The sequence below is a fragment of the Malus domestica genome, chromosome 09 (assembly GCF_042453785.1).
Source record: "Malus domestica chromosome 09, GDT2T_hap1".
NCBI classification, from domain to species: Eukaryota; Viridiplantae; Streptophyta; class Magnoliopsida; order Rosales; family Rosaceae; genus Malus; species Malus domestica.
The window spans coordinates 8733675-8752417 of NC_091669.1; the positions used below are offsets into that span (position 1 = coordinate 8733675).

The 18743-nt window shown below is 40.9% G+C and overlaps 2 protein-coding genes across 2 annotated transcripts; one reads left to right on the top strand and one right to left on the bottom strand.

Moving 5' to 3' along the window:
• The first annotated feature begins 773 nt into the window (after nt 1-773).
• On the top strand, nt 774-3590 carry LOC139187754 (zinc finger BED domain-containing protein RICESLEEPER 2-like). The gene is made up of 5 exons (XM_070804334.1): nt 774-1496; nt 1818-2840; nt 3081-3142; nt 3247-3349; nt 3495-3590. Exons 1-5 carry the CDS (start codon nt 774-776, stop codon nt 3588-3590), a joined length of 2007 nt encoding a protein of 668 aa, XP_070660435.1.
• Nucleotides 3591-4580: 990 nt separating this feature from the next.
• Nucleotides 4581-7525, bottom strand: LOC103411285 (rho GDP-dissociation inhibitor 1-like). Its single transcript, XM_008349926.4, has 5 exons — nt 6693-7525; nt 6490-6556; nt 5203-5421; nt 4996-5120; nt 4581-4898 (listed from the first exon to the last, which is right to left on the bottom strand). The coding sequence occupies exons 1-5, from the start codon at nt 6891-6893 to the stop codon at nt 4824-4826; spliced, it is 687 nt and encodes a 228-aa protein (XP_008348148.1). The 5' UTR covers nt 6894-7525; the 3' UTR covers nt 4581-4823.
• Between the last annotated feature and the right edge of the window lie 11218 nt (nt 7526-18743).

Here is an 18743-nt window from a genome sequence, read left to right on the forward strand (position 1 = left end):
TCTTTGTTTTAAGGTCAGTTTTTTTTTTTGGTTGGTTTTCAGTTCGTTGATCTATGACTCTGTGTTTAGATTTTCGTTCGTGTATGATTAAATGGGTATTAGGTTTTGGTGGTTGAAAATATGTTTTTTTCTTGCTTATGCTTCTTGCTCATTTTCCTGGGATTTTTTGTTTTGAGTTGCAAGGGTAAAGAAAACACTGAAATCTCAGGTTAAATGGGTATTGGGTTTTGGTGGTTGAAAATATGATTTTTTCTGCTTTAGCTTCTTGCTCATTTTTCTGCAATTTTTGTTTTTTGGTTGCAAGGGTAAAGAGAATACTAAAATCTTAGAAATCAGTTTTGGCATTTGTGTTAATGCATTTCCATTTTTGGTTTGCAGGATAGGTGGATGCATTGAGACCTAAAAATATTTGCGTGAACATCATAAAGTTTTCTAAGGCTCCAAACGTTGAAGGGTAAGTGTTTTTGAGCTATGTTCAATTTTTAATTCGATTCTCTACTGTTGGGGATGCATCTTTGATCTCTCCGTTCTGTGTATTGTTCTTTGTTTTAAGGTCAGTTTCTTCTTCTTTTTTTTTTTTGGGTTCTTTTTGTGGGTTTTTAGTTCGTTAATTTGTGACTCTTGTGTTTAGATTTTTCGTTGGTGTATGATTAAATGGGTATTGGGTTTTGCTTGTTAAATCAATAATTGTCTTCTTGTTTATTGTTATATATTTAGTTTACATGTTAATTGACTCAATTTCAGTATTATACCATGTCTTTGTTTACATATTAATGGATTTGGTTGTGTTTGCAGCAATCAAAATGTCTAAAAGAAAATTTAAGTCTCAAGAAGAAACAATATGTACCCCAACTGCTTGTAATCTAGCACCTACATTGCATCCAAGTGTTGTGCAACAAGAAATACCAAGTCAAATTGCTCAGCCCCAAGATATACCAACTCCAAATGAGGTCGCTGGTGAGATTGAGGAACCTGGGGGTGATGATGGTGAAGGTAATAATTCGAGACTTCGCAGTTTGGTGTGGCAACATTACACAAGAACACTAGTTGATGGGGTGATGAAAGCAATATGTAATTATTGTAGCAAGAAGCTTGGTGGGAACACTGGAAATGGAACCAGCCATTTGAGGCATCATGTGACGATATGTCCACGTCGGAGACAAAAAAAATTGAAGCAAACACTAACCCAAAAAGTAGGAGATGGGAAAGTAGAGTTGTATACATTTGACCAAGAAAGTGCAAGGAGAGCTCTCGCCCAAATGATAATATTGCATGAGTATCCTCTTTCCATGGTTGAGCATGTTGGATTTAGAAACTTCATGAGTGTTGTCCAACCGTTGTTTAAGGTTGTTTCAAGAAACACAATCAAGAGTGATATCCTCAAAATATATGATTATGAGCATTTGAAAACAATGCAATTGTTGGATGAAAATAAGAGTAGAATTGCCATAACTACTGATATGTGGATTGCAAGTAATCAGAACAGAGGATTTATGGTAATAACATCTCATTTTATTGATGACTCTTGGACGTTGCAGAGCCGAATAATAAGGTGATATTTTTAATACTTTAACTTCTATTTAATTTTTGTCTAGCTTTAGATTTATATTTCAGATTGTTTATTGTAACCATCTTCATTGTAATTTTTTCAGATTTATTTATGTGCCTTGTCCACATACCGCCGAGACACTTTCAGATGTTTTGATGGAGTGCTTGCTAGATTGGAACCTCGATCGTAAGCTTTCTACCTTAACAGTAGATAATTGCACTACAAATGATAAAATGATTGATCTTATTCTTGAAAAACTTTCTGGTAGTTCACTTTTGTTGGTGGAGGGTTCTTTCACATGCGTTGTTGTGCACATATATTAAACTTAATTGTGAAGGATGGTCTCGAAGTGATTGGTGGTGGTGTTGAGAAAATTCGTGAGAGTGTTGTTTATTGGACAGCAACACAAAAAAGAGAGGAAAATTTTGAGGAAGCAGCACGTCAGTTGAAGCTTCCAGGCACTAAGAAAATGGTGCTTGATTGTAAAACTCGGTGGAATTCCACCTTTTTAATGATTCAATCTGCTTTGATTTACAAGGATGTTTTCCCTCGTTTGAAACAACGAGAGTCGCAATATAAGTGTTTGCCTGATGATAGAGATTGGGAGATGGCAAGAGAGATTTGTGAGAAGTTAAAGTTGTTTTATAATGTCTCCGAGTTGTTTTTTGGAACTAAGTACCCTACAGCCAATCTTTATTTTCCAAAGATTTGTGAGATCAGGTTGTCGCTAACTCGGTGGCTTACCTCTAGACGTGATGAAATAAAAAATATGGCAAGAAGTATGATTGAGAAATTTGATAAATATTGGAGTGTGATTCATGGAATAATGGCTGTAGCTACTGTATTGGATCCAAGATTCAAGATGAGGTTGATTGAGTATTTCTTTCTGCTTATGTATGGGCAATATGCTTCAAATGAAATTGATAAGATTCGCAAATATTGTTATGATTTGATAAAAGAGTGTGGATCTAATCATAGTTCTAACATGGGTCATCAGCCATCATTCACTTCATCTCATTTGAATCAATCTGACTTTGAAGAGATGAATCCTTTAATGGATAACTTTGACTTGTTTGTTTCTAGTACTGTAAGTACTGATAATGAAAAGTCAGAATTAGATCACTATTTGGATGAGGCTGTTTTGCCTAGAACATCTGATTTTGATATTTTGGGCTGGTGGAAATCAAATGGGACTAAATATCCTATCTTAAGTGCTTTGGCAAGGGATATATTAGCTATTCCTGTATCTACAGTTGCTTCCGAATCAGCTTTCAGTACTAGTGGGAGATTTGTAAGTCCACACCGTAGTAGACTTCATCCAAAGACATTGGAAGCCTTAATGTGCGCCCAAAATTGGTTGTGGAAAGAAATTCAAGGTACTCCAAAGTATTAATTTATTTTCATCTTATATTTGTGCTGCTGTGCATGTTCTTTAATCTTAATTTCGAACTTATTTTTCAAACTTAATTAATTAGTAGGCATTCAGTTTTTAGAACTAATTTAAGTCTTCAATTTCATGTTTCACAACTAGCTTCTTGTTCTAATGCACACGTTGGTTGCTGCACTTATTTTGAAGAAATGGATATGGATGAGGTAAGTATTGGCAATTATATTATATGTATATAAATATCTTCTTTGTAGATTATATGTGTACAACGATTCATATTAATTATTTCGTCATTTTCTTAATAATGTAGGATTCATGCTCCATTGATGGGTGTGAAGGAGGAGTTGCAGGAGCACCATGAAATAATGATGATGGCAACCTTGGCGGAACTAAAAGCAAATTGCATATATCTCGTTCTTTTGTCGTCAATATATTGTTATGTTTTTTGTAATTGGATGTCGGATGAGTGGCTGGATTCTTTACTGTTAGCATATATTTGCATCATTTCAGCCTTTTTGCTGTGAATTATATCTGGATTTTGTTGCACTGTTTGGTCAGGTTTTGGGGGTTCCTTTATTTGTTTCATTCTCTGTCATTTTCTTTCATTTTGTTGATGCAGCATCTCTCTATTATGTGTATTGTTCTTTGTTTTAAGGTCAGTTTTTTTTTTTTGGTTGGTTTTCAGTTCGTTGATCTATGACTCTGTGTTTAGATTTTTGTTCGTGTATGATTAAATGGATATAATCGATAACCGATTGAAAATCCGTTACCCGGTGGATATGGTTATGGATAATCCCCGATTGGTTATTTTACGGTTATGGGTATGGCTAATTTTTGTGGTTATGGGGATGGATATTGCTTTTCCGTCCCCAAACCGAACCGTTGCCATCCCTATAGACTATCAACATAACAAGAGATTTTTCTGTGTGTTGAGAATATGACCTGCTACACCAAGTGTAATAATCCCATTAGTTGGAAATTTGAAAAAAAAATCAATTAATTACATTATGACAATTGCTGTACTAGATCGTGTTCCCGGCACATTGAAACTCTCGCGTCCATTCCGTTTTTAAGACTTGTTAGGAAGAAAGCACTAAGACTATACAATGGCAAAGTCCTAGAGCATGAATGTGGAGGTAGGAGAATGGTGGGTTATCGTCAAAGTGCAGAAAGCAGACAGGATGACCTAATCAAGCTCTTCCTTTCAGGTATGGTTTTCTTTGAAATCTCTTGCACCTAACAATAAAGAGGCATGACACAAATGTGAGGGCCTCAATCTTTGAACCCTATTGCGTTCATGCTAGGAAAACTTGGATTTGAACTCAACAACTCTTGTTTTTTCTTTATTTATTTATACCGGGGATAGAGACCGGAGGAAACCGAACTTAGGGACTCCAGTGTAGGATAATGCTCTTAACCACTTAAGGTACGAGCCTCATTGCCAACAACTCGTGTTTTGACGGTGAATTTGAAGCACTTGTCACCAACCTATTAAGATTAGCTTAAGCATTCTGTTTGTCCCAATAAATTTCCAAATTTTCGATACTCTTTTAGGTGGAAGAAACAAATAGGGCCGATTTGAATAGGAAGAAGATGAAGAAAACAAATCCAAATGCATCCAAACCAGAGCAACAATGCTTTCGATTAGAACAGAATCTAAGCTCACCTTTTTTATTGCAGGCAGTAACCAAAGAATCCCCTCGAAAAGAAAAAAAAACACTCGCTTTCTTGCAATCCGATGTTATGAAAATAAGTAACAAACTTAGCATAAGCATGGAAGTAAGTAATATTCGGGTATCATTAACCGGAAAAAATCTTAAACTAACTGCGGTGTGAGAACATCAGCTGAACGGAAGAGATTTGCTAGCACTCTGGGAAATTATCGGTTTATTTAGCCCATTCCTTTCGAATATCGAAGGTGTAATTGATCTCCAGGTAGCACTTGTTATCATCGTCAAGAAACTGCAATAACAGAAAGATAGACAGAACAGGATGAGACTTTCTAGTGGTGACTATATCACTGCGGTCAATTAACTGAAAATACTTCAACTAGGCTTACCTTTGATCTTGCAGAATATGATCCTCTGGCAAACATGCCAGAAGGTGTGGTCTCTTCCGGCATCACATGTATGTAAGGCTCTTGCTGAGGACTGAAAGTTCCAATCATCTCTTTTGTGCTGTCGACTGAAATTAAAATAATCTTGAATGGAACAATTCGGGATGTTTCATTTTACATGAACAACTAGGATGGAGATGGATTACTTACCCTTGACACCAGTTTTCCAAACAGTGTTGGTGTACTTGAGGCCGGACACAATGTTATTCTTAACTTGGAAGGAGAACTTCAGGTTGTGCGGACTACCTTCTTTCAGCGTAAACCATAAGCCTTTGGGTTTCCCATCTTCCGGAATATCAAGAACAATGTCAGGTCTACCAGGAGAAAGGATTGACAGCTGAATGAACTTCACTTCTGGTTCAAGAGTTTCTGTTGTAAAACAAGGGAAACAATTACTATGCGCGAGAAAGGAACGGAAAACCCTTTAAAAAAAGCGCAAAAATATGGATTAAGGCATACTTTTGTCAAACAATTATCGTCTCTGTAAAGAGTAAAACATCGGAAATAGAGTATTGGAGCTAAATCATTTATTTCTAAATGTACATCCTTACTATCAAATTAGTAAAGAATATAGCTAACTGTACCCGTAGGTTCGTTGGAAACAAAGAAGAAAAAAGATGAAGAAAGAAACCCAATAATTGACAATTTCATCTCTACATTCTACAAGGCTACAAGATTCGAGGAAAAAAGATCCGAGAATGTTCTAGTAAAATGACGATAGGTGAAGAATCACTAATTTTCAAAGTTCAACAATTATGGTGTTCTACTATCAAGTCCAGATACAGGCCTTGCGCTGCAAGATACACCACATGCAGAAAACAGTGCAAGATATCAGCTCTAAAATGATAACACCATTCATTAAAACAGACAATAAAACAAATTATGCAAAACCATTCCCAATATTACAGGCCCCCTAAAATGATGGCGCCTCAGACAGATTGAGATTCATAAAACTAAGAGATAAGCTCAGGGTTGTAGCTAAACAGAACAATGTCTCCAAGACGATCCTTATTCTTTCTTCTACATATATAAACAACATGACAATTCATGATAGAATCTTAAATCAAAATAAAGAAAATATTTACAAATTCTCACGTGAAATTTTCTTTGGAAACAAGCGTAACAGGAACATTGACCCAAGCAATGATAAGTATTAAGATGCAAACATTCTTAAGATAAGGAATCATTATTAACTATTAAGGCAGGAAAAGGACTGGACATCCAAGGAAAGCACAAAAGGAAAAGGGGTTGAAGGAAAGCTACACTTTAATTATTTCCAATTAGTTATTAACAACTTTGATCATTGGCAATCATCAACAGTGAAAGATTAAAGTACAAAAGAAACTAACATAAAATTCAAAGATTTTGAAATTTGACGATTCTAGTAAAATCACAAAAGCTGAGAGCTGATGAAATGAAATTTTCAATGTCGCATACCCCCAACATTCTCAAAATCCACAGCCCCAAGCAGCTGCTCCTTCCACCTCCTCAAACTCTCATCATCCTGAAACAACAAAGTCAACCAACAGTGCAGCAAACAAAACAAAAAGTCAACAACCCAACAAAATATTGCATAAATAAAAGAAATTAATGTAAAAAGATACAAACTTTTTGCCAATAATTGAGCAGAAAAAACAGACCTTATCCTTCTCAATCTGTTCCTTAAGAGTGCATTGGGGACCCAACTGAATTTTACTGCTTCCTTCTTCATCTTCCTCCTCCTCAGCTGCAGAGACGGAAGTCTCACTCATCTGCCTCCCAATCCCCTCAACTCCTTCATTATCTGTATCACCTTGGTTTTCTTTCTTTGTTTCTTTGTCACTCTTCTCTCCTCCCCCCATGTTCTTGGAACTTGAAATAGCTCCAAAATCCAGAAAATTATCAACTCATCAACAACAGCAAAGAAAACCCAACTAGCAATTCCCAATCGCAGACGAACCGAACAAACACTTTACAGAGAAAACAGAATTAAAGGTTCTTGCTTTGTGAGTTTGGGGAGAAAATGGAAGAAACCCAGGTGGGGAATTGGGAAAAAATGGAAGAAAGTGAGAGAATTTGTGTTTTGGGGACAACCCAATGAAGGAAATAATCGTCTGTGTGTTTGGGAATACACAAGAAATAAGACCTTGAAAGCAAAGAAAGAAGAGCAAGAAAAAGGCAAAAGGGAAAAGCTGGACTTTTGTCCCCTATAGCCTTCTCTGTGGTGGGTTGTTGAAGTTCTCAAAAGGGAAGAGAGAGATTGAGGATGATTTGTCAAACTGAGTGAGAATTGGTCCTGTGGTGATCCGAAACATAAGTGAGAGAGAGAACGTGTAGGACACTAATGCAGAAGTTTATGGAGATTTGGGGGAATGTTTAGTGAAATAGAGAATAGCTTTGTATGTTCTACACATTTATCCCCTTACATGAGGGATTAGATTGATCATGGGGACCCACATACCATTGAAAGAAATGTACTCCCCACTCTTTGACTGTGTCTTCTCTTTTATTTTTCTTATTAAGGGGTGCTAATCCATGTTTGTTACTAAAATAATATTAGTAGTTGCAAGGTGTAGGACAGGATTGCACCCATAACTTGTGAAAATTGATAATGATAAGTCATTGATGCAATGTGAGTTCTGCATTCATCAACGACTGAGAGTCATTACACTCCTCATATAACTAATTCAAGCATAAACATGATTCATAATTTATTTGTAAAAAAAAAAAAAACAATTATGCTTGTTGTTTGACTGGTAATATGGCATGGCAACTACGATACCCATATTATTCATGGTGAAGTGTTGTATGGTAGAATTCTCCCATTGATAGAAAGGGGTTAGGGGTGAGTTTTTTCGACACATCAGCACAAAAAATGAGTCTCTTATTTTGTCACATCATCAATTTAACAGTAAAATAACGATCAATCAAATCTTAAATAGTTGCAATGTTAAATCATCATGGTGTAAATTGATGAAACTAAACTCAATGACTCATTTTGAAAACCTCTCGGAATCATATAACATTTCTAAAGGATCTTGAGTAGCTATTAGAACCCAAAAATCTCCCAAAAATATAAGTTGAGGAAACTAGTTATAGGGTTAAAACCGCCAATGGTGCCACTGCCATGGCAGACTCTTTTGGAAGTTTGGAACCGTGGCTGACATTAAAGGCTTTGTAATGAAGGTGTAAAAGCATAAACCCAATCTCTACGCTTATGGGCTTTATGGTATCTTTCCAGAGGCTATACAGCCCTATACCCCATGACTTTCTCCTACTCGATCATGTTTTAAAAACTTTGAAAATTTTATTAGGTTTAAATTCTTTTCCTCTCGTAGTTTAGATGAATTTATGTGAATTCTTCTATAGTTTATAAAAAAAAAAAAAAAAATCCCATAAAATTTCAGTCTTAGTTACTTTTTATTTATTAAAACAAATTAGAGTATAGGGACAAAAATACTCAAAACAAATGTACGTCTTGATTGTGAAAGTGGTTCGGCTGTCAGAATGTTGAACATTAATACCTACTTGTGAGTATCCAATCATAAAACAACTTGGCGTTCAACATGCCGAGCCCAGTAATTCGAAACACCTCACTTCGCCGAGAAAGCTAATGAGATGACATTTGCCAATAAGGATTCGAAAATCCTTCTCGGCCGAGACTTGGATAGATAACCAAACTGAAGGTGCTTCGCGGTCGGCTGATTCTACGGCAACAGTGCTGTTTATCCAAACTAAAGATGCTCGTTGGTTACCTTCACAGTACTGTTTATCCAAACTAAAGATGTGTTGGCGAAAAAGGAAAATAAAAATATCAAGGTTGTTGAGAGGTTTCGCGTAGAGCGAGGGTTTGCGCAGGGCAGTTTGTGTGTTGAATTGGATGAGGCTTTGTTCGATGTCCTCCCTCCCTATTTATAGTAGCCAACCTGTATCGAATCCCAATCATTCTCGGATTATAACTCATTTCCCCGATTCAACCTTATCTCGGCCAGTCCTACTCCTACTAGGACTTTGAACTTAACTCATTATTAGGCTGCATCCAATTTCAAACTCTAACATCCTTATCCTGCCGAAACTCCTTCTCGTAATAGGCATCACCCATATCCCACAGGTTCCCGACGGGATATGGCCAGCTTCGACTGCACGGCCCATGAACTAGATACCTCTCAATGACACCTAAACACGGCCTTTGAGCCGAGAACAATTCTACACTCGGCCCAACTAGCACCGGGCTGAGAACAATTCTAAACTCGGCCCAAACCAATATTTTTGGGCCCAAACATTGCCTTATCGCTTCTGAGGTCGTCAACCTATACTTCTTGGTTCAAGCCTCGACCTTGAATAAGTGAAACCGATTCTTGGGAACTACCACCATGCGCATTTATGAGACGTAACCCCACGATCTCGATTTCCTAACTGTCATGCCACATGTTAGCCCCCTGGTTACCCTAGCAGCCTTCAATCATGACCCTCGAAAACATGCGACCACCAAAATGTCCTTCTTGCACTAAACCCGCCGCAACATGCCATCGTGCATCCTCAAACTGTGAAAACCTCGGTCTTCTTGCCTCGATTCTCTGAGCATGTATAATGATTAGTAACTCTCTCGCTCGATTCTACCCTTGATTTTGAAAATTAAACGTTCAGCCTTCCGTCCCAAATGTCTATAAATATTCGAATCCCTTCCATTCGTACCTTATGCTTTCCAAAACCTTTGAAATTTTCTCGCCACTTTGTTCTCAAAACCTTCAAAAACCAGAAAAACTTAAGCTTCGTTCTCATAAATTTTTAGCCTTCATCAATGGCCTCATTAATCTCAGAGTTTTCCCCCGAGTGCAACAAGTGCAAGGACTTTATAGATCGGAACACTATCAAGACTCTGCGTTTCGAGGGTGAACTAAACTCTACTCACCAAATTCTAGGCCCACTCTTCAAAGACACGGTGCCATCATCCATCATCAACCTATTCAAAAAACATTGCTTGGCAGGTTTGCTACAAGGATTTGATTGGTCAAAGTGGTGCCAGACAAAACCCCAAGGATCCTGGCCTTCAACCAATGCAAACTGGGTGGCCTGGGTCGTACGAATGGAAAAATTCTTCGGTAAAGAGTGGGAGGCTCTTGGTATCCACAACGTTATTAAGCTCTTGACCATGGAGATTATAATGGATAAAGAACTCCTCATGGCAGCTCTAAGCCTATGGTGTTCAGCCACCAACACCATGGTCCTTCCATTCGGCCTTATAACTCCCATCATCCTTGACATCTCGGCTATCATCGGGACTCCTCCTTCCGGCATTCCAGCTGATGCCACCCTGATTGGATGCCCATCAAACCTTGACCTCAAGGTGTTGTTTGACGCACAGGTCGTCGAGCCAAGAAGGTCAAGAGCCTTCAAAAGAGGACGTTCAGAAAGTACACAAGAATTTTCTAAACTACAACACCCTTATCCTCCATTTTGCTGGTCGAGGGGAAGCAAGTCTACGGAAGGGAGAACATGAGGCATTCCTATTTTACTGGTATAACAAGTTCATCTGTTGTACCAAGTCGAATAAATGCTTGGTCGAGAATATGCCGATGGAGGAAGCCCTGGTTAGTGGTCACTCTTTGGCGCTCAGTCCCGTCATCCTTGCCAACCTTTTACGTTGCCTGGGGGAAACAACCATCGACAAGATCGACCCACACCAGAATGGACCTCTTTAGGTGTTCCAACTCCAGCTGCAGGTTTATTTCTCCACATTTCGGCCAGAAATCTCTTGCCTCCAGTCTACTATAGCATTTGACCTTCAGTTGGCCCCTCAACCAGTACCTCATCACCAAGCTGAAGAAGTCTTTAAACACCTCTTCGGCCTGGACGTCCTTTCTGATGATGAATTTTTGATATGTCGTCATCAAGAATACCCCTACTGTATCAGACTTCCCACCTCGACTTGGAGTGAAAGCGAAGATGCTGGTCTTCGTCAAAATTGGGGGTTGTTCGTGTTAACTCGTGACCTTCCTCTTGGTTGTGATGCTCGCTGAGCAAGTTGGGAAGTCTACCACCCCTATTTTGCCGCCCGACAGCTTGGCTACCTTTAAGGTTACCCGATGCCTCTACTTTCTTCCTGCTCCCTTCTAAGCCGAAGACGTGTCTCTGGTTCCTCAGAAAGGGAGTGTACAGACACCGAGAAAGAATTTCAGGAACGATGTAAAAAATTCCACCTTCAACCAACTGTTCCTGAATCTCTCGGCATCGACACCTTCAACGACTGGTGGGACGAATATACTCATAACTTTTTTGGCACTTCGGTCGAGGTCGTAGTTAACAAAATTTTTGGCGATCGACCTAAGAAAACCTCTGCCCCTCAATCTAAAGAGGCGCCCCAAGGTATACCCTTGTATCCACCTTTATTCTTTAAACACTTGAAAGGTTTTACTAACGAGATTTCGCTTTCTTAGGCGATCGGGTACTAAAACAGGTAGACGTGGTCGTCCCGGCATTGGTCAAGAAAAAATTGGCCTCTTCCTCCAAGAAATCCAAAGCCACCACATAAAATACACCAAGCAAATGGCTTCACCCGGATGCCGAGACGGCTGGTGAAGCTCTCCGTCCCCCAAAACACGTCAAGCAATTGGCGAAGAAGGGACCACGGGAGATTCATGTTATCTCTAGCCATACCATCGGGACAACTGCTCCGAGTGCCTCTCCTCATACTCTTGTTGTTGAGGCCTCAGCGGAGAATCGGCTATCTTCAACCAGCCTGGCAACCCAAACTCAACCAGCACCTGAAGTCCTCGAGGTCATGGTTGAGCCAGTTGCTATACCGCTAGTCGACACGCCTGCAGCTCCAGGGCTGACCGTAGAACTTGTACTGGGGGAGGCAACCCTTTTGATAGGGAAGAATCTCCCTAAGAATCCAAAACAATCGACGATCATTTTATAAGAAGTATGACTATGCCGGTCACTCCCTTTACTCATTAAATTCAAAAGTATTAACGGATCTTTTGTTTCAGGAAGACGAGAGTGACGAAATTCTGTCGGTAAGTCGCTCTCGACCAACCGAAACTCCTTCTGTTGATCCTCTTCCTGTGGTTAAGGCGGCCGCCCCGGTTGATCCTCATGCAGCCAATCGTGGGAAAAGACCCATTATTGAACCTGAGGCGACGTTAGAAACTCCAGTTCACCCGCAGGACCAGGACCTCGGCATCCCCTCTCAAGAAGTGACCTCGGCTTTTGTAAGGCTCAACTACTTTCTCTTGTCAATTTTGTTATAACGAGTCTGAACTGAGAAAAACATTAAATGTCAGGTGCCCAGTTATTCATTTCACCAAAAATTCTATGCGCCGAAGGGTGTTATCTATATTCCTGGCCACCTCAGTGGCTATCGAACGTAGATAACCTTCATCGTCCGCGTGAATTAAGAAGCAGCCTGAAACACTGGGCTCGACCATTAAGCTCTCTAGGTTCGAGCAATGAACTTGGAGACATGGCTGAAGTCTCATCTCGGCAGGTCTAAAGCAAACCCTCTTTGCTACATTTTTTTATGATTTTCCTTGCGCCTAAATTGTTTCTTATGCAACCTTCATGGGAAGTCGAGTTTGATGCTCTCCTATCCAGCACTTCGGGAATGGCTGGTCTTTCGGCAGCTAAGATTGAGCCCGCCGAATCAACTCTTCTTGTTCGGTTGCAGGAGCTTTTGTCTCTCTCAGCTTCGCAAGTCCTCGAGCGCAAGGGCTTTGATTCGGTATGTGCATGTCTGAATGATCTCGGAGCTGATGGTCAATTGAGCGCCGAAACCATCATTCAAGCATCGTCCGCCTTGGAACGGACTTGAGAATATTTCAGTATTTTCAAGAAAGCTCTTCGGGCTGACGATGACTTGAAAGCTGCAACAACCGGTCGAGATGTTATTTGTCTGAAGGTTGAAGTTTTAAAGGTGAAAATAGAAACCCTGGCCAACCTTGACTGTCAAATTGCCGAACTTCAAAATTGAAGGTTGGTAATTGCTTCTGAGCTTGCCAAAGATTTTGAGTCAGGCGGAAAATCTTGTTTAACCGAATACGCGACGAGCGTGAAGTGAGTTGAGCAGCTGAAGATGGACAAGAGGAATCGGCAAGCTGAGATCATGATGGCCGAAGTGAGGTGGTTGGAGCTGAAGGCTGTTCTTAAATCTCTTCTTCCTTCGTCACCCTAGAATTATTTGATTGTAAACTTAATCAACCAATGAAATGAACTTTTATTCTCACATCTCCCATGTAACTGGATAGTATTTCTTTAAAAACCTTCCATGGATTGGTAACTTGTGAACAATACCGGTTCGATCTCTAAGATGGTATGCCCCATTGCCGAGGACTTTATGAATAACGAATGGCCTTTCCCAATTCGGTGACCACTTGCCGAACTTGAGGTCTTTAATTCTTACGGGTATCACGGTTTGCCAAACTAGTTCTCCTTCGCCGAACGTTTTTTGCTTAACTTGTTGATTATATGCACGCTCGACGATCTTTTTTTGAGCCACTTATAAGTTATAAGCATCAAGCTGAACTTCTTTTAAATCTTCTAGTTCTTGTCTCATGGCTTGACTGTACTCGGCGCTGAACAAACTACTTTGTTCAATTATTCGCAACGAGTTTATACTTAGCTCGAATCGGCAATAATGCGTCGTGTCCATAAGTCAACACATACAGAGTTGTTCCGATGGATGTTTGCAGAGAGGTTCAATAAGCCCATAACGTTTCGTTTATCCTTAAGTGCCACATGCCTGGCCTTTCTTTTATCATCTTTTCAAGAATACCAATAAGAACCTTGTTACTTGCCTTGGCCTATCCATTCGCCTGCTCGAGTCGAATATTTAGATTTACCGTATAGTCCTTAAATCTGTCGGATGTAAAGATCGTACCGTTACCTGTTATGATTGTTTCTGGCACGCCGAATCTAGTCACAATGTTTTCTTCAACGAAGCTACAAACCTTCTTAGACGTTAGCTCGGCATATGACTTGGCTTCGACCCATTGGGGTGCAAGTACCATGCATGTTTGGTTACACCAGAAGATGGTGAGAATTTACCAATAATATCCATGGCCCATCCTTGGAACGGCCATGGTTTGGTGACCAAATGTAATGATTTGGCCAGTACTCTCTGTATAGGCCCATGGATTTGACAATGTACATAACCTTTTGTGTACTCAATACAATCCTTCAGAATACTTGGCCAGAAATATCCTTGCCGTCGAAGTAGCCAACGCATTTTTCATCCAGATTGGTGGGCTCCGTAAATTCCTTCATGTACTTCTGCCATTGCTTGAGCAGCTTCTTGCTGGCTGAGGCACAACAACAGTAACCCATCCTCACCTTTTCGATACAGCTCATTATGGTATAATGTGTAGTTTGTGGCATGAACCCTTGTCCGTTGGTTGTGTTTTTCGTTAGCGTTATCAATATATCGCATAATCATCATTCTTCAATCGTTTGGTAGTGCCTCGACAACACAAACCTCAATAGTGTCCTTTTGTTCTAACAACGAAGGCAAACACATGACCCTTGTACAAATCACGCAATCACGTTGGAGAACTTGCTGATTAATCAAGGCCAAATGTGCTTGTCATGACACAGGTATTTCTCGACCTAATTTTCCCTCCATGAGTTGGGCTCCGGAGGCTAGTTAAGCCAGTTCGTCGACGTCAGTATTAAGAACTCGTGAAATGTGTTTGAAAGTTACACCGTCAAAGGATTCGGCCAAATAGCTAGCAACCATGCGATAAGGCGCCAGAGTACAACTCATGCAACGAAAAGTCCCGTTGAGTTGATTAATGACAAGTTCATAGTCACCAAGAACAAGGACACGAGTTGCCCGCAAATCGTGCGGCACGCCGAGGCCGATAATAAAGGCTTCGTATTCGGCCTGATTATTTGTACAATTAAAATCGAGCTTGAGAGAAAAATACCAACGATTATGAGTGGGGGATTGAATAACGATCCCAACACCATCCAAGACTGAAGTACTGGAACTATCAAAGTACATCATCTAGTAATTATCACGTGTTTGTATCAGGCTGATGTCAACACCATTGCCCCCGAACTCATACGGGGAAGGGTGTTGAGTAAAACAATCTGCTAGAGCTTGACTTTTGACAACTTTCTAGGGTACATATTGCAGGCTGAATTCAGAAAGGGCCATCGTCCACTTGCCGATTCGGCCCTTTACGATCGGCTGAGTAAGCATGTAACGAATAACATTTGTTTGGGCGATGACCTAAGTGACTGACAGGAGCATGTAATGTCTAAGTTTGGATGCAACGAAAAATAGGGCAAGACAGAGCTTCTCAACAGCGGAGTAATTAATTTTTGGTGGGTTGAGGTTTCGGCTAAGGTAAAAAATGGCCTGTTTTCGCCCGGCGTCATTGTCTTGTGCTAGAAGGCATCGATGGATTCTTCGACCATCGAGATATATAGCTTAAGAGGTCGACCCCATCGTGGTGGAACGAGGACAGGTGGAGTCGTTAGAGAGACTTTGATCTGCGTGAATGCCTATTGGTGCTTGGCACGCCATTCGAAGGTGTCGGAGTCCTTGAGTTTCAAAAACATGGAAAAAGTTTTCATTTTCCCGGCCGAGTTAGTAATAAATCGTCGGAGAAAGTTGATCTTACCTAGCAACGACTATAATTATTTCTTAGTCGTCGGTGGTGGAGCATTAATGATTGCGCGGGCCTTGTTATCGTCTACCTCAATACCATGGTAATGTATGAGGAAGCCTAAAAAAATTTCGGCTGATACGCCGAAAGCACATTTGGCGGGATTCATCTTCAGATTGTGCCGGCACATGCGTAGGAATGCCTGACGGAGGTTATCCAAATGCGTCTGTAGTCGTGCTGATTTGATGACCACATCATCGATGTAGACTTCGACAATTGTACCAATTAAATCATGGAAATAGTGTTCATAGCTTGTTGGTATGTAGCACCGGCATTCTTGAGGCCGAAGGACATGACGACCCATTACTATGTGCCGAGTGCCTCGGGACACTGAAAGGCAATCTTATAGACATCAGCTTCGGCGATGAAAATCTGGTTATAACAGGCATGCCCATCCATGAAGGATATGATCTCGTGATGTGCTGCGGCGTCAATTAGCAAGTCAAAAATTGACATCGGGTACTCGTCTTTGGACGTTGCCAGGTTTAGATTACGAAAATCGATACAGATGCGTAAGGCACCATTTTTTAGCATTGAGAAGATATTGGCCAGCCATTCGACGTATTGAGCGGTCCGTATAAACCCGGCTTTTAAAAATCGAACTAATTCATCTTTTATGCCGAGCTGTACTTCGGTTGAGAACCAGTGAGAGGGCTGGCGGAAAGGCTTACACCCATCTTTGATGCATAATTTATGTTCAACAAGGGTCTGATCAAGGCCCAGCATCTCATGATAACTCCAAGCAAAACAATCTTTAAACTCGTTGAGTAATTAACAGAGTTCGACTTTCATGGCATGGGGTAACAGTGCACTAATAAATAACGACCAAGGGTCATCGGCCGTTCCAACATTTATTTCCTCTAAGGGGTCCTTAACTTAGGTTTGACTGTCTTCGAGTTCGGTTGGTGCGGCCTGAACTTTGTCTACCAACAGTACTGGGCCGTTATCTTCTTAGGCCAAAAATTCGATTAAGTTGATGCCCGAATGTGGGTGCTTGAAAATAGCATACCAATGGGCCAGCAGACGTTCCATTATGAATGAAACCGCGGCTCGACGCCTCTCACCTTTGACATCAATCATCAGTGGTAGGGATCAAGTTGGCCAAGCCGAGTCTTGTCGAATCTTTGTGGACAGTCTCGGCGCCTACCTCAATGGTTTTTGGGACTAAGATCTGAGTCGGCCGTTCATTTTCATTAAAACCCTGTAGGGTAATGTAGCTGACGTGATCATCATAATAGTGGGCTTGAATCATGTTGGTTTCAAATGGCTGATTATCGAATGGGTTGACCACGACCGATTTGTCGTCCCAAAAAATAAGAACTTGGTATAAAGAAGAAGGGATGCAATTCTTTCGAAGAATCTAATCCCTACCAAGCAAAGCATTATATTCGGTATTAGAGTCAACGATAAAAAATGCGGTCATGTGATTGCGACCTGTAATGTTCACCTCTACTTGTCACCGACGAAGCTGCTCATGGTTATTCCTGAAGGAATGAGTTCGGCGTTGGATTGTCGTAATGCCTTCATGACGGATACAGGCATGATATTGACCGTTACCCCATAATCGACGAAAATTTTAGAGATTGGATAACCTTCAATGTAGGCCGTGACATACAACGGTTTTAAATGCTGAAGATTAGCTGAGGAGGAGCGGGGAAACAAGATGGCCAGAGCTGTTTAAGTTTATCGTCGTTATTTGCTGGCTCATCTTCAATGGTGGTGACGAAATCAACTTGTGTTACTTCTTCAGTGACCACATCACCATCCAAGAAATTTGGTTGGTGTGTAGTTAGCTGGAATTCAGCAGGTAGAACATGGACCATGCTGATTTCCATATTCTCAATTACTGAAGTGCCCATTAGATCCTGGTCGTCGTCTTCCAGGTTATTGAGGACTATAACATCGTGTGTTAGAGCATCCTCGGCTTGATTATCGTGTGTCTCAACATGCTCTTGCTCTTGTGCCATGTAGTCCGACCTTATTTCCTTTTTACTGTCGTCGTTGGACCCACTTGCGTCTGATGTCTGATTTTACTCCTGTAGTGTCTTACAAACGCGTTCCTCATAGACGATCCGGGCGTCTCTTGTATCTAGGTAGGCGTCCAAACGTGCCACCCGATATTTCTTATCAGCAGTCAAACCGAATAAGGATACGGCCGAGAAGACTTCGAAGTGATATCGAATGTGTTGAAGGTCTTTGAGAGAAAAAAGGAGTTCGGCTATATCAATGTTCGTGTATGGGTCTACCTCGAAGCCGAGAACCTTAGCCTCTCGTATGTGCTGGAATCTAGCTTTCATTGCTGGATCGGTGGTTTTTTGGATGATTTGTTCAACATTGGGGCAAGTTAATGCCATGTCAAGAGCTTTTTGGCACGCCTTGAGTAAATAGTACAAATCGTTGGCTGAATATTTCTTGTGAAAATCTTTCATGTATTCCAAAGATTCGCTGAGGAATGTGGGGTGTAGATTCTGTCGAACTCTTATTAGCGGTTCTTTCGAAGGTAACGGGGAAAGCTGGCTTTCAGCCTCTTTCCTAAATTGCTCGAAGCGAGCTTTCATCTCATCGGGCCGAATGAGGAGTTTGATGCGCTTCTTGGACCCATCGATGGTAGTTTCGAAGTCGCGATTGGTTTCCTTCTGCCTTTGTAATTCAGCCATGATTATTAGGGTTGGCCGGTCATCTCCGCTCCCTATCGCCTCTTTCGACTGCCATTTAGTGGCTGAAATAGTCTAGGCTGCCTGCCGTCGAGCCATGTAATCGATACGCTGACGTCGACATTTCTGAGATTTGGAAAGCGCAATATACATGTTGGTGGGAGAATTGTAACTGTACCAACGTTGGTCACGTGGTTCAGGCGGCCTGAAGTTTTTTGGATTCGCTAATGAGCTCAAGCTACTGGAATTACACGAATAATAATCCTCGTTATAAAATGGTGCGTCAAAATCAAGGCGTCGTCTGACCGAGGTAGGGTCGTCCGTTTGTTTCTAGGGGCCGAGCTTATCGAACATTTTCTGGCGCTAGCCTTCACTAGGTTCCTTTGGT

Bases quoted from the DNA above. Each gene is read 5' to 3' on its own strand.
- LOC139187754 (XM_070804334.1), top strand. From the start codon at position 774: ATGGATTTGGTTGTGTTTGCAGCAATCAAAATGTCTAAAAGAAAATTT. The intron at 2,841-3,080 runs GTAAGTCCACAC...TTTCACAACTAG, and splicing joins TCAGTACTAGTGGGAGATTT to CTTCTTGTTCTAATGCACAC. The intron at 3,143-3,246 runs GTAAGTATTGGC...TTAATAATGTAG, and splicing joins AAGAAATGGATATGGATGAG to GATTCATGCTCCATTGATGG.
- LOC103411285 (XM_008349926.4), bottom strand. From the start codon at position 6,893: ATGGGGGGAGGAGAGAAGAGTGACAAAGAAACAAAGAAAGAAAACCAA. The intron at 5,422-6,489 runs GTATGCGACATT...GTTTTACAACAG, and splicing joins GGATTTTGAGAATGTTGGGG to AAACTCTTGAACCAGAAGTG. The intron at 4,899-4,995 runs GTAAGCCTAGTT...CTGTTATTGCAG, and splicing joins CATATTCTGCAAGATCAAAG to TTTCTTGACGATGATAACAA.